This window comes from Carlito syrichta, unplaced genomic scaffold (genome assembly GCF_000164805.1).
Source record: "Carlito syrichta isolate Samal-C Ts95f unplaced genomic scaffold, Tarsius_syrichta-2.0.1 Scaffold123424, whole genome shotgun sequence".
NCBI lineage: Eukaryota > Metazoa > Chordata > Mammalia > Primates > Tarsiidae > Carlito > Carlito syrichta.
The window spans coordinates 117,295-131,750 of record NW_007067520.1 but is presented as its reverse complement, the minus strand read 5'-3'; the positions used below and the strand labels follow the sequence as shown (position 1 = coordinate 131,750).

The following is a 14,456-nucleotide window of genomic DNA, read 5'->3' as shown; positions in this document are numbered from 1 at the left end:
TGTACCCCACAAAACCATAATAAAAAATACTGATTAATTATTAAAAAAAAAAAAAGAAAAGAAAAATTAGAGGTGCAGTGGGAATTGTCCTTCAAAGACAGAGAAGTGAGACAGATTGCAAGTAGCAAGAATAAGGGTGGACACTTTAGGGTAACTTCGTTCAGGCCCTGTGGGTGAGCATGGGGTGGAAATGGATGCAGAAATCTGAGGGTTTCTGCCCTTCAGAAAATTCTTCTTCCTACAGAAAACAAACCACCCAGGAGACAGACCTCAAATCATTCAGTTCTACTTAGCTCAGGCCAATCAGACCTGAATCAAAGCAGCGACTTCTAATCTGGTTTTGCCACACCCTGTCCCCAACCTCATTTGTTTGTGCCAGATCAGATGTGGTTCCTCCTGCCAGCTGCCCTGTTGGAAACCTCTTTGACTAGCACCTCTGGACTCAGGGATGGAGTAGAGACTTACTGAGTCAAGAATGCCAGCAGTGGGAAAGGGTGGCTGCTCTCCAAATTTGCCACACCCTCCCTCTACCCTTGACCTCTTGCCATAGGCTTGGCCTGGGCTCTGAACACCCCAGGGGTGTGACATGGAGGGAGTTGGGTTTGGCTGACTCATGGTCCCATGGAGCTAAGGAGATGGGTGACTTGGGCATCTGCCCCCAGCTTGCTTATGTCATCCCCAGCTGCCTGCCTTTGTATGGAAACAACACAGTCACGATTTACTGAATGGACTCTCCATTTTGGACACCCCAAGGCCCTGATGGGAACCTCATTGCTCTCTTCTGTAAAATGGGTGGGTTAAATTGAGGACACATCTTGTTCTACTCTTTTATGATCCTGAGCTATCCTTGCCAAAAGTGAGCGACGTCTTACCTTGGCTTTTCTCTGATTAGAATTCACCTTGATTGAAGCATCATGGAAAGAAGTATGTTGGGCAGCTTAAGAGAAGAGACAGGGTCTTATTCATCCAGTGTTCTTGTCTCTCCCTGCTCACCAAGGGTGGGACCCAACCCCGGGGAGCGGTGGGAAGGCCAGGATTCATGGCGTCCCGGAAGGCAAGGCCTCTCTGGCATGTACCCTACCCATGAGCACAGATCTGAGTCTTCCAACTTGCTCATTGCTTGAGCCATTGCTAGTTCCTCTTTTATCCTCTCCAGAATTTGGACCACTTCTTCTTTGTCTTTATTGGGGTTTTCTGTTACCATTTCCTTCTTGGAATTCAGCCCTCCATATTGTTTCTGTCTCTCAAGTTTTCTTCATTTCCACATTTTGCAGGGCCCTTTTCCAGCCACACTGTGTCTAAAGTCTCTTGGTGGCTGCTCACCTCCAGGTGACATTGCCACCCTTATTCCTTACCCCGTCCCCTCTTCAGTCCACGCCAGCCAGGCCTCCCCCGTTACCCGGCATGGCCTGCTCTGGGGTCACTGACAGCCTCTGTTGCCAGAGCTGTGGGCTTCCTCAACTCTTGCCTCACTTGGCACCTGGTAGTTGGTGACTCGGTTTGTGTCCCTTCTGTCCAGCCTGCCTGTTCCTCTCCTGCACCTTCTCCTCCCTCTTCTAGGGTCCTTCTCAGTCTTCGTGGCCTCCTGTTGGACTGTCAACGTGGGTGTTTCCCTGGGGCCCACTCAGGTGCATCTTTCTCTTCCTTCTGCACACTTTCACTGGGACCTCACTCAGTGCTTCTGCTGATGGGTCCAAAATGCATCTCAACCCAGACTTTTCCTGAGGTCCAGACCCACACAGCTAACTGCCCCCTAGACATGTCCTCTTGGAAGCTTCGCGGGTCCCTCTTTCTTATCACAACAATCACCACTAGTGAAGAAATGATAATACTCAGTAGCAAAACTTTGGCACACTCTTTTTTTTTTCTTTTGAGTTCGTCTCACTTTGTCACCCAGTCTGGAGTGCAGTGGCACACTCACAGCCACCTCAGCGTTGACCTGCTGGGTTCCAGTGATCCTTCCACCTCCGCCTTCCAAGTAACTGGAACTGTAGGCACGAGCTACCACACCTGGTTAATTTTGCATTTATTGTAGAGACGAGGTCTTGCCAAGTTGCTCGGGCTGTTCTCGAATCCATGGGCTCAGGCAATCCACTTGCCTCGGCCTCCCAAAGTGCTGGGATTACAGGCTGAGCCACTGAGCACGACCTAAAGCTTCGGCACACTCTTATAAGCATTCCATACTTACTGACTCAGCTTTCCCAGCAACAATAGGAGGTGTGTACTTTCATTATCACCCCATTTTGCAGTTCAGGAAACTGAGGCACAGAGGAGTTGAAACAGTCGGCACTCTTAAACATTACATTCTGGTTTCTCAAAACTGAAGTTGGCCTAGCCCCCATGCCCTTCCTCCTCCAGTGCTCTCTAGCTCAGGATCCATCCCCACCAAGCTCCCCTCAGTGACCGACCAGCCTCCAGTCCATTCCCATGACCAGTAGCCCATCCATAGCCCTCCAACACCTCTCTCGATTGATCTGTCGCCAACCATTTCCCAAAGAAACCACGCCCCATACAGTCCCGCTTTCTAGCTTTTTAAAATAGCAATGTGAAGATCTCACCTCACTAATTCCCTTTGATGCTTCCTCCTGCCTTCAGGATAAAAACAACAGCCTTAAACTTTCTGGGCCTGGGGCCTGCTTCCCCTTTCTCTTCTCCCAATGGCCCTGACCTCAACTCTTGACACGTCCCACCCCAACTCTCTGGTTCCCGTCACTGATTTCACATACAGGCTCTCCTGTCTCATGCCTTGTCCACATCTGGCTGCCCCTTCTGAAACACGCTGCCCCATAGTCTTCCAACTTCAGTTGCCTTCAAGATTCAGCTCAATTGCCACCTCCTCCAGGAAACGTACGCAGAAACATACCTGGGTAAGGCACCCTGTGGTCTCTAGGTTTCTCGCTCATAGCAACCTGCTTGCCATTTAGTCATTTGCCTTCTACACTGACCCTAGAGGTGGGACTTTGTGGTTTATGCTTTCTCTTCCACCTAGAAGAGGGCTTGCATCATCAGCCTCAAATTAGGCTTCTTGAATGAATGATGAATCATTGAGTGACTGAATGAATAAATGAATACCCACTCTGTGCTCCCCCTAGCAACCAGCTGCCTGACTCCTTGGCCCAAAAGTTTTCAGGTCAGAAGAGGAAGGTTCCCACCAGGATTTCTTCCCCCGGCTGCCTGAAATTTCCAGGTCAAGGTGAGCCTTCTGCTGGTACAAGAGGAAACCTAGGAGCTGTTGGGCAGGGCAGGAAATTTGTGTTCACCCGTGCAAAGACTGGCAATGCAAGAGAATCAAATCAAGTCATCTCTGGTTGGAAAGACTTCTGAGACTGGGCACAGTGGTTCATGCTTGTAATTCCGGCACTTCAGGAGGCTGAGGCAGGAGGATCGCTTGAGGCCACGAGTTTGAGACCAGTCTAGGCAATACAGTGAGACCTCATCTCTAAAAAACAAACAAACAAAAAATCAGCAGGGCATGATGGTGCACGCCTGTAGTCCCAGCTACTTGGGAGGTTGCGGCCTGAGTCCAGAAGATAGTGGCTGTGGTAAACCGGATTGTACCTTTTCACTCCAGCCTGGGCCTCAGCATGAGATTTCAACTCAAAAAAAGAAGGAAAGAAAGATTCCAAGATGGGGAGTATGTGGGGTGCCTGGATCCCCTTCTTACTCATTTAAATCTTATTCTCCACCCTCTACCTCTGAGTCATGCTGACAACTTCCTTCCCTGTCTCTGGCCTCCTGACCACCTCTCTTCCCACTTGCTTCTTCAGTACCTTGGTCCAGTCATTCCTGCAATAGCCTAGGAGCTTGGAGCTCCATGTCTGACCTTCCAGTGATGATCAGGACAGCCCTCGTCTTTCTAATGGGTGAGTCTGAACCTCTAAGAAGGGGGACAGAGGGACGCAGATCCAAGCGAGCTGGAGCCCTGAACTGGGGGGCTGGCTGGGGGACCAGGGTGTGAGCAGGGAGAGAGACTCAGACATTTGGGGAGGTTGGTGTGTAGGGTTTGGAATCTGAGTTTGTGGAGGGAGAAGACATTGAAGAAAAATTGCGGGGGAGTTCATGAGATACTGGAAGAGAGATCAGTTGTCTCCACAATCTAGAGATTTCCAAAGTAGGCAGAATAACTTGACATTGTTCTGTATCTACAGCCTCCTTTTGGTCCCCAAGTTTTCCTGGACTCTCCCTCCTGGGGTTTCCAGGGGTAGAGGTGGGGAAAGATGATCTCTCGAGCTTGAATATCACTTTGTGGCAATGGAAATTGAAATTTGTGATGGGCGAAGAGCCTCTCTGCACTGTGGGAAGAAGCCAAGAGTGATGGGTTTCTGTACCATGGGAAGAAGAGAAGGGAGACTAGCTCAGGAGTCCAGAAGATCAGGGGACTCTCAGCTCCTGAAGGAGATAGTGGGGCACTGGAGGCCTGAGAGATGAGCCCAGTGGGGGGTGGGGATGATTAGACAGAAGGAAGACCCTTCTCCAAAGCTCTCCTCCTATCCTCCTCCCCAGGCTTGTCATCTTCTCTTGGCTTCAACTTGGACACGGAAGAGCTGACAACCTTTCACATGGATGGTGCTGGGTTTGGACACAGCGTGGTCCAGTATGCCAATTCCTGGTGAGGGCCCAGTGGTGGCTGACCTTTGGCTCTCTCACTTCTTTTTCATCACGGGGCCTTGGCTCCCCTCACTCCCCATTATTTGCAAATTGTCCTCTCTATTTGGTGAGGCAACTTCCCCCACAAGCTGAATATTTGTACTGAAAGTAGGCACTGTCTTGCCATCGCAATAACTCCAGCTAACATTTTTTGAGCATTGTCAGGCATGTGATACGTGAGATACTGACTTGGTCCTCACAACAGCCTTGTGAGGTAGCAATCAGTCACTCAACGAGTATTTATTGAGCACCTACTGCATGTCTTAGGGGCTGGGCATACACCAGATAATAGAATAGACAAAATTCCCTCCTATGTGGAATCTAAATTGTTATTAATTGCCATTGTACAGATGAGGAAACTGAGGCTCAGAGAGGAAAAGCAAAGCTGCCAGAGCAGCAGTGGGGCTGTAGCGTCTGCATTCTCACCTGCAGTGTGCTTTGTGTCCCTGCAGGGTGGTGGTTGGAGCCCCCCATGAGATAAAGGCTGCCAACCAAACAGGCGGCCTCTACCAGTGTGCCTACAGGTCGGGCACATGTGAGCCCATCCACCTACAGGGTGAGTCACTGCCCCTGCGTCGACCTGCTGGGTTCTGGTGATCCTTCCACCTCAGCCTTCCAGGTAACCGAGGTGGACCTGGGACCCAGGACCAGACTCCCATGCTCTGGAACCTTCCCAGTTCCAGCTCTGTCTGCAGACACCGCCCCCCGACAGACAGGCTTCCTAACCCCCTCAAGGCTTCCCTGTCCACAACTCTGCATTCCACAGCTCTGCCAAGACCTGGAAGCCTCCCACACCTGTCAGACCTCTATGTTGAGGTGACCCCTGCCCAACTCTTACACAGCCTTCTCTCACAGCCTGAGAGTGACCATGTATATATCTGTCCCCTCAGTCCCCCCGGAGGCTGTTAATATGTCCCTGGGCCTGTCCCTGGCGACTGCTGCCAACCCCTTTCGGTTGCTGGTGAGTTACCCAGAGTCACAGGAGGGTCCTGAGGGGAGAAGTGGGTACCCAGGACTGGGGGTCTTGTGGAGGGTGGAGGTGCTGGAATGGGAGGATAGAAGGGAGTAGGGGCTGCCCACCCACCAGGCCTCTCTGTCCCAGGCCTGTGGCCCCACTGTGCACCACGCATGCAGGGAGAACATGTTCTTGACTGGGTTCTGCTTCCTACTGGGCTCCACCTCCCGGCAGATCCAGAGGCTCCCGGCTACTCTGCAAGGTGAGTGTTCAGGGTCGCCAGGTCTTTGGAGGAGCACACACATTCACTTGGAAGTATGATGGGGCCAGAGACACTCCTGCCAGAGTGGATAAGAAAGAGAGATCAGGAGAAAATAGTTACCAGATGGTGTGGTGGTTCCAGACATGGGCAGAGAGCCACTGCCTCCTTCCATATCCTGTCCCACCACTGTCCTGCTGTATGCCCTTTCCTATGACCTTACCCCCTCTGAGCCTCAGTTTCTTCATCTGTTGGATGGGGATCATGACACACCCAACACTGAAAGTAACATAAGATGATGATTCGTTATCAGGTTTAGCACAGCGCCTGGCGTGAGCTGAGGACTCAGTTAAGGCCAGTTGCTATTATTTTTAGAGAGAAGGGAATTTATCTTCATCCAATATGCCCCTGGGTATAACCAACTATTTTGTACAGCATTCCTGGAATGGTTGGCAAGGGTGCAGTCTGAGCAGTATATTTGTCTAAACATCAATATACGTATATATGTATGTGTGTATGTGTGCATATGCATGTATGTGTGCATATGTATGAGTGCATGTATATATGTGCATGCGTGCACATGTGCAGATGTATTGCCTATGTGTGCATGCACACATGTGCACATATGTCTATGTGTACACATGTACGTCCACATGTGTATATGTATGGGCATATGCATGCATATGCATGAGTGTATATATAAGTGCATGCATGTATATGTGTATATGTGTATGTGTGCATGTGCATATGCATTGCATATGCGTGCATGTGCATGTACACACATGTCTATGTGTATAATACACACATGCCTGCACACATATGTATGTGAACACGTGTGCATATGCATGAGTGCATGCACATATGCACGTATCTGCATATATGTGTATGCGTGTACACATGTATATATGCCTGGGTGCACATATACAGGTGCATGTGTGTACATGCATGTGTGTACATGTACATTTGCATGTGTGTATATATGAAGGGAACCCCCCAAAACGAATTATTTTTTGGAGGGCAAGCCCCTTTTGCAGTCTTCCCTGGTCAGGTAAGTGTTTTAGGAACTTATCAGCATCAGTGTACCAGCTAGCATTGTGAGAGGCTGCATTCAACTTCAGTGACTTTTTTTTTTGAGATTCTTTCAATGCGTTTACCATTTCATGATGAGTAACCTGCCCACACTGCACTGAGTGTTCAGCAGTTTTTGACTAAACCCAGCATGACCTCTGTGCTTCACCCTCCTTAATCATTGGACCTCACCCTGAGCAACTTTTAAACAATTTCCCCCAATGAAAAAAGTCCTCAAAGGGAAACATTTTGCCAGTGTGGAAGAGGTGAAACAAAAATGGTGGAAACACTAAAAGGCAACAAAATTGATGAGCTCAAAAACTGTTTTGAGCAGTGGAAAAAGTGTCTCGATAGGTGTATTGCTTTCAATGGAGAGTACTTTGAAGGTGACAGATTTAAACATGTAAGAATAAATACACTATTTTTTATAAATAAATTTCGGTTCTTTTGGGTCCCCCTTCACATGTTTATGTATGTGTGCATGTGTATATATCAGTGCACATGTATGTGTGCATGTGCATATGTGTATATGTGTGTGCATGGGTATGTGTGCAAAGTCTGAGGCACAGGCCCTGGCTTCTCTGGTGCTGATAGGGGTGAATGACAAGGAGGTGGAACAGAAAGCTTCTCAGACCAGACCCACGCAGACTGAGGCCACTCCTTGGTTTCACATTTGTTCTCAAGTCCTTGGTGAGACAGACATGTAGCTAAAAATGGGGTGAGCCTTCTATCACCTCTGTGGGTCTGAACTGCATCCATGGGGTCTGGGCACCCATCAGAACACCCAGAATGATCCGGGGAGGCCCCTGGAGCAAAAAGGGGAAGCTGGGAGGTAGAGGTGGAAGTGGGTCTCTTCTTTGGGAGAGCTGGAGGAGCTTCCTCTTCTGGGGACCCATTCTGCTTTCACCCAAAAGGGGAGTGGGTGCCCATATTTAAGTTGAGAACAGGACAGGGCCAGTGTGTGGCTGTTGCCTGGGATGATAGTAAAAATATTGAACAAAAATACCATTTGGCACTAACCAAAGAGGACAGATGCTTGCCAAGGGCTAGGATGGGGTTCTATCATTGCTAGATGGAGGGGATCATGGGAGAAGAGGTGGCATTGGGTTCTGGGGAGGAGCATGGACAGTCAGGGTAGTGGAGAGGCCCTCAACTTCTTACCATCTGGACTGGAAGATTTTTGTCAACTGTGCCGTCTGCGCAGGGTGAGTGGCTCAGTCACAGTCGTAGCCTCTTTATGAGAGTTTAGAGACTGAAGAGCCCTGTTCTAAGTTGGGGGCTGGGAAGCCCCGCCCCCTGCTGAGGAGAGGAACCAGAGTGGGCACAGGACTCCAGTTGGGAGAGTGAGTTCTTGGGACCAGAAGGCCAAGGCCCTGGGCTCTGGGAGTGTCCGTTAGGGGACTGATACCACCTCCTTCCCCAGAGTGCCCAAGACAGGAGCAGGACATTGCGTTCCTGATCGATGGCTCGGGCAGCATCTCCTCCAACAATTTTGTCAAGATGTTGAGCTTCGTGACAGCTGTGATGAGCCAGTTCCAGAGACCTAGCACCCAGGTGTGACCCGGGGGAGGCAGGCAAGTGTGCAGGGTGCTGCGGGGCGGCTGGCTGGGGGAGAGCTGCAGATCCCAGTGAAGTAGCCCCAGCCCATGTTGTCCTCCCAGTTCTCCCTGATGCAGTTCTCCAACAAATTCTGGACACACTTCACATTCAATGACTTCATGCACCACTCAAACCCCCTGAGCCTTTTGAATTCTGTACATCAGCTGGGAGGGGCCACTTACACGGCCACAGCCATCCGAAAAGTCATGTGAGTCCTGATTTTCTCCCAGGAGATTTTCCAAAGCACTCAGGTCTTCCTTTGGGTCTCACCTGTCTCCATGAGAAAGGGACAGACAGGAACTGAAATCCAGCCTGTGATGCTCTTGCCAAGCTGGGCGCCTCCTGTGGGTCTGGGGCCTCCCAGAGGAAGGGGCATCTCCTTATTTTCACAGAGGTATCAGGTGCTAGTGCAGTTTCACCTGGATCATCTTTTCTGGCAGAAACCAACTGCTCAGTGCCTCAACTGGAGCCCGCAAGAATGCCACCAAGATCCTCATTGTCATCACCGACGGGAAGAAAGAAGGTGACCCCCTGAATTATGAGGATGTCATTCCCACTGCTGAGGCGGCAGGCATCATCCGCTATGCGATTGGGGTATGGCATGGGGATGCCTTCACCTTTCTCCCATGGCTTCCTCTAAAGGCAACTTTCCTCTCAAAGCAGGAAACCCGGCTCTCTCAGCTCCCACTGTCTGCAAGGGGGAGATTCTGTCCCAGCCTGGGGGCACATGATCCTAATCTCTAAAGTCCTGGATGCTGTCTGAACCTCATTTTTCTCATTTGTATACTGGGTATTGTAAAACTGACCCTTCGGGGTTTTTGTGGGATATCGGCACCCAGTACATACAGGCAAATTAAATTTATTGTTTTTTACTGAGTTGATCTTTGCTGGAGACAGGTTGGATTGGCTTTTCAAAGGACACATTCTTGGAAAGAATTAAATGCCATTGCGTCGAAGCCCTCCCTTGAATATATATTTAAAGTGGAGAATTTTGACGCTTTGAGGGATATTCAAAACCAACTGAAGGAGAAGATCTTTGCCATTGAGGGTAAGTTGGAGATGGAGTTACTCATTGCAGAAATCCTGTCATAAATGCTTTTCCTTTTGAAACCAGTCCCCTGGTCACAGGCACCGATGCTCCCTGTAGGTGTTGGTCTCCAAACTTATATTCTCCTGAAGCCGAGTCTTTCTTGGGCTTGGCAAAGCCTGTTTTTCTCTCTGGAACCCAAGCAACGTGCTTCCCCCAGGTACAGAGATCACAAGCAGTAGTTCTTTCGAATTGGAGATGTCTCAGGAGGGCTTCAGTGCTGTGTTCACACCTGTGAGTGGGGGAACCTGACAGATGAGGTAGGATGAGGGAGGGGTGAGTGAGGAGGGAAGGTAAGGGTGGGATGGGTATCTGATGGATGAGTGGAGCCAGAGGCAGGCATTTCCTTGGCATAAACTGTCTTGCTCCAGCCTATTAAGCCCTGGAATCCTTCTCTCCCAGGACGGACCAGTTCTGGGAGCTGTGGGGAGCTTCAGCTGGTCTGGAGGTGCCTTCCTGTACCCCCCATACGTGAGTCCCACCTTCATCAATATGTCTCAGGAGAATGTGGACATGAAGGACTCTTACCTGGGTGAGAAAAGGCTGAAGTGGCGGAGTGTGGGGACAAACTGGGGACAGCTGCCTGGGAGGGCAAGAGGGAGGGAGAAGGGGGTGGTCTTTGTGCTGAGGCCTGGCCTCCTCAGGTTACTCCACAGAGCTGGCCCTGTGGAAGGGGGTGCAAAGCCTGGTCCTGGGGGCCCCCCGCCACCAGCACACCGGGAAGGTTATCATGTTCACCCAGGAGTCCAGGCAATGGAGACCGAAGGCTGAAGTCACTGGGACCCAGGTTGGGCATGGAGGAAGCCACAGTGGAAGAGGAGGGTGGGCATAGCGGCCAGGGGAGGAGAAGGAGAGGGTGAGAGGGCTTCGGGGCCCATGGGGGAGGTCTTGGTGCCTGGGAGAGGTAGGACCTGGCCCAGGAAAGGGTGCCTCTGGCAGGGCAGGCCGCATGACTTCAGGCTGTGCCCTCCAGATCGGCTCCTACTTCGGGGCCTCCCTCTGCTCTGTGGACGTGGACAGAGACGGCAGCACTGACCTGGTCCTCATCGGGGCCCCCCATTACTACGAGCAGACCCAAGGGGGCCGGGTGTCCGTGTGCCCCTTGCCCAGGGGGGTGAGTGAGTGGCTGAGGGGACCCAGGCTGGGTGGGGTCTGGGTGTGGGTGGAGGAGTTGCCTGAGCTGGGGCCTGGCCCTGGTGTTCTGCAGCGGAGCAGGTGGCGGTGTGAGGCCATTCTCCGTGGGGTGCAGGGCCACCCCTGGGGCCGCTTTGGGGCAGCTCTGACAGTGCTGGGGGACGTGAATGAAGACAGGCTGACAGACGTGGTCATTGGGGCCCCGGGAGAAGAGGAGAACCGAGGTGCTGTCTATCTGTTTCATGGAGCCTCAGGATCCAGCATCAGCCCCTCCCACAGCCAGGTGAGGCCCGGTTAGTGTTCCTGTCACTACAACAGTCTACTCTTTGCTCCTCCCCCTCTTTCCACTGCCACCTGGAAAACCCTCCCCCTTTACTTCATTCAACCTCCTTTGCCTGGCTCTGGACACTTCATAGGTGGAAAAGAAAATCTGTAGAATTTGAGGAGTGGAAAGACTGGGTGGTGCATACGCTACTTTCTATGGGGACTTGATATTTGCATGGGTTCTCCACCCAGAACTTTCAATTCCCTGTCAACTTTACAAGGTACATAGGCTAGGCATTAGCAAACCCATTTTATAGGTGAAGTCCGGGGCCTGGAGAAGATAAGTGACTTGGCTTGTTTGAAGTTCATAGTGGATCAGGACCAGTGATGAGGGAGGTTTCAGTCTCCTGACTTCTAACCCAGGGCTCAGTCCCTCAGTGGGTCCCCGTTGTCCTCAGTTTAGGCCTAGTGGCCTCGGTCTGCCTGTCTCCTCACCTCTTCATCTCCCTGGATGCCATCTGATTTTATTCCCTTCCTGCCACTACAATCCTACCAAATGCCCATCTAGGGCTCGTTTTTCTTGGCAAAAGTCAAGGAAACCTCAATTTAAATGTAGGCAAATCATTTGAGTGGATATTTCTCCAAAGAAGACATACAAAGGGCCAATAGACACATGAAAAGATGCTCAGCATCATTAATTGTCAGTCATCAGCAAATCAAAACAGCAATGCACTACCACTTCACACCCACTGGAATGGCCAGAGTGGAAAAGACTAAAAATAATAGGTACAGGTGAGGATGTGGAGAATTTGGTATCCTCGTGCACTGCTGGTGGTGATGTAAGATCAAGCAGCTTCTTTGGAAAATAGTCTGGCAGTTTCTCAGAATGCTAAACATAAAATTGTTATATGATCCAGTAAGTCCACCCCTAGAATACTGAAAACATATGTCCATACAAAAACTTGTATATGAATGCTCTTTGCAGCATTAATCATAATAGCCTAAAGGTAGAAACAACCCAAATGTCTATGAATGAATAAATAGAATATGGCATATTCATTCAATGGCCTATTACTTAGCCATAAGAGAAATGAGGTGTTGATACATGCTATGACATAGATGAACCTTGAAAACATTGTGCTAAGTGAAAGAAGCCAGTCACAAAGGACTACATATAATGTGATTACATTTATGGAAAAGTCTAGATAGGCAAATCTATAGAGACAGAAAGTAGAGTGATGGTTCCCTAGGGCTGGGTGTGGGGGAAAATCAGGGCCATGATGGGGGCTGCTAATGGGTGTGGAGTCTCTTTTTGGGGTAATGGAAACATTCTAAAACTGATTGTAGTAACAGTTTGACAACTCTGTGAACACAGTAAAAACAACTGGGCTGTATACTTCAAAGGAGTGAATTGTGTGGTATGTATAAATGTGTATATATGTATATTATGGTATATTATAGCTCAAAAAAGCTGCTACCAAACAAAAAAGAGTTTTCAAGAAAGGTCCCTGTGGTTTTGCCATATCCAAGCTTGTGATCTTGGTCAGGTTGCTCATCTCTCTGTGCTCAGTTTCCTCATCTGCAAAATGGTGATACTGTGAGAATTAAATGAGTTAATATGTATAAAGTGCTAAGAACAGTGCCTGGCGCACAACAGGTGTTATCTTATTATCATCTTTTAATGTTATCATTCTTGTAGGCATAGTTTGAAAACTGAAGGGGATCTGAAGAAGAGGGGACATGATCTTGCTGAGAATAACAAAGGCTTACGTGTTGTCATGAAATTGCATTCAGTTTGCTTAACTTTCCTTTGCCACCATGGCTTAGGAATATATCTGTGTATATTTTGTATTTGACCCTCAAATACAAGAATCATTTGGGTCATATCTACACTGGGGACAGTGACCCATGCCTTCCCTTTATTGTGCTTTGCAGATGTTGTATTTATTTTTATTTTTTGTTTTGAATTGGAGTCTCACTCGGTTGACCGCAGTCTCGACCTGCTGGGCTCCGGCGATCCTTCCGCCTCAGCCTTCCGAGTAGCCGGAATTATAGGCATACGCTACCACACCCAGCTGATTTTTTCATTTATTGTAGAGATGAGGTCTCGCTGCCCAGGTGGGTCTCGAACCCGCAGGCTCAGTCAATTCACTCACCTCAGCCTCCCAAAGGCACGGGATTACAGGCTGAGCCACCGAGCCTAGCTTTTATTTTTATAATTTTACAAATTGAAGATCTGTGATAACCTTGCATTAAGCAAGTCTATTGGTATGCTCTTTCCACAGCATGTGTTTGTTTTGTGTCTCTGTGTCATATCTTGGTAATTCTCACATATTTCAAAATTTTAATGGTTATTATATCTGTTATGGTGACCTGTGATCAGTAATCTTTTTCTTTTTTTTTTTTGAGTCGAGGTCTCACTGTTGCCCAGGCTGGAGCGCAGTGGCAAGTTCACAGCTCACCACAGCCTCCAACTCTTGGTTTCCCAAGTTGCTAGAATTATAGGTGTGAGCCACCACACTCAGCCTTGGTGATCTTTGTTGCTACTATTTTAATTGTTTTGGGGAACCATGAACCATGCCCATATAAGAAGGCAAACTTAATTGGTAAATATTGTATGTGTTCAGACTGCTCCACTGACCAGTGGTTCGCCTGTCTCTCTCCCTCTCTTTGGGTCTCCCTATTCCCTGAGACACAACAATATTGAAGTTGTCAGGTAATAACCCTATAAGAGCCTCTAAGTGTTCAAGTGAGAAGAGGCGTCACATGTCTCTCATGTGACTGTTTAAATCACAAGTTAGAAATCATTAATCTTAGTAAGGAAGTCATGCAGAGAACTGAGACAGGCTGAAAGCTAGGCCTCTTGCACCAAAGAGTTGGACAAGTTTTTAATGCAAAGGAAAAGTTCTTTCTTTCTTTTTTTTGGGTCAGAATCTATTTCTGTCACCCAGGCTGTAGTGCAATTGTGTGATCCTGGTTCACTGAAGCCTGCCTGACCTCTTCGGCTCAGACGATTCTTCTGTCTCAGCTTCCTGAGTAGCTTGAATTACAGGTGCATGCCACCACATCTGGGTAATTTTTTTTGGATTTTTGTACAGACGAGGTCTCGCAATGTTGTCTAGACTGGTCTTGAACTTCTGGGCCCAAGTGGTCCTCTTGCATTGGCCTTCCAAAGTGCTAGGATTATAGGTGATGATAGGGGTGCCCAGCTGGAAAGTTCTTGAAGGAAATTAAAAGTGCTGCTCCAGTAAGTACATGAATGAAAAGAAAGCAAAACAGCCATATTACTAATATAAAGAAAGTTTTAGTGGTCTGGATAGAAACTCAAACCAGCCACAACATCCTCTTAAGCCAAAGCCTAATTCAGAGCAAGGTCTTTTTTTTTTTTTTAATTGTGAAGTTGTGGGGTACAGTTAAGGGTTAGGTATACAATTGCATTTCAT

At 48.9% G+C, this 14,456-nt stretch overlaps 1 protein-coding gene across 1 annotated transcript in view; it reads left to right on the top strand.

The window, feature by feature from the left end:
* Positions 1 to 550: 550 nt before the first annotated feature.
* ITGAX (integrin subunit alpha X) overlaps positions 551 to 14,456 on the top strand; it is a gene marked incomplete at its 5' end in the record, with an annotated part of 27,659 nt that continues 13,753 nt past the window's right edge. Inside the window, 16 exons of the mRNA XM_008048418.2 lie at positions 551 to 694; positions 3,093 to 3,193; positions 3,768 to 3,863; positions 4,504 to 4,609; positions 5,100 to 5,203; positions 5,538 to 5,608; positions 5,750 to 5,864; positions 8,353 to 8,483; positions 8,591 to 8,736; positions 8,969 to 9,122; positions 9,426 to 9,576; positions 9,776 to 9,849; positions 10,018 to 10,147; positions 10,260 to 10,402; positions 10,589 to 10,729; positions 10,823 to 11,032. Of these exons, the coding sequence (XP_008046609.2) occupies positions 551 to 694; positions 3,093 to 3,193; positions 3,768 to 3,863; positions 4,504 to 4,609; positions 5,100 to 5,203; positions 5,538 to 5,608; positions 5,750 to 5,864; positions 8,353 to 8,483; positions 8,591 to 8,736; positions 8,969 to 9,122; positions 9,426 to 9,576; positions 9,776 to 9,849; positions 10,018 to 10,147; positions 10,260 to 10,402; positions 10,589 to 10,729; positions 10,823 to 11,032 (2,017 nt within the window). The remainder of the gene's footprint in view (positions 695 to 3,092; positions 3,194 to 3,767; positions 3,864 to 4,503; positions 4,610 to 5,099; positions 5,204 to 5,537; positions 5,609 to 5,749; positions 5,865 to 8,352; positions 8,484 to 8,590; positions 8,737 to 8,968; positions 9,123 to 9,425; positions 9,577 to 9,775; positions 9,850 to 10,017; positions 10,148 to 10,259; positions 10,403 to 10,588; positions 10,730 to 10,822; positions 11,033 to 14,456) is intronic.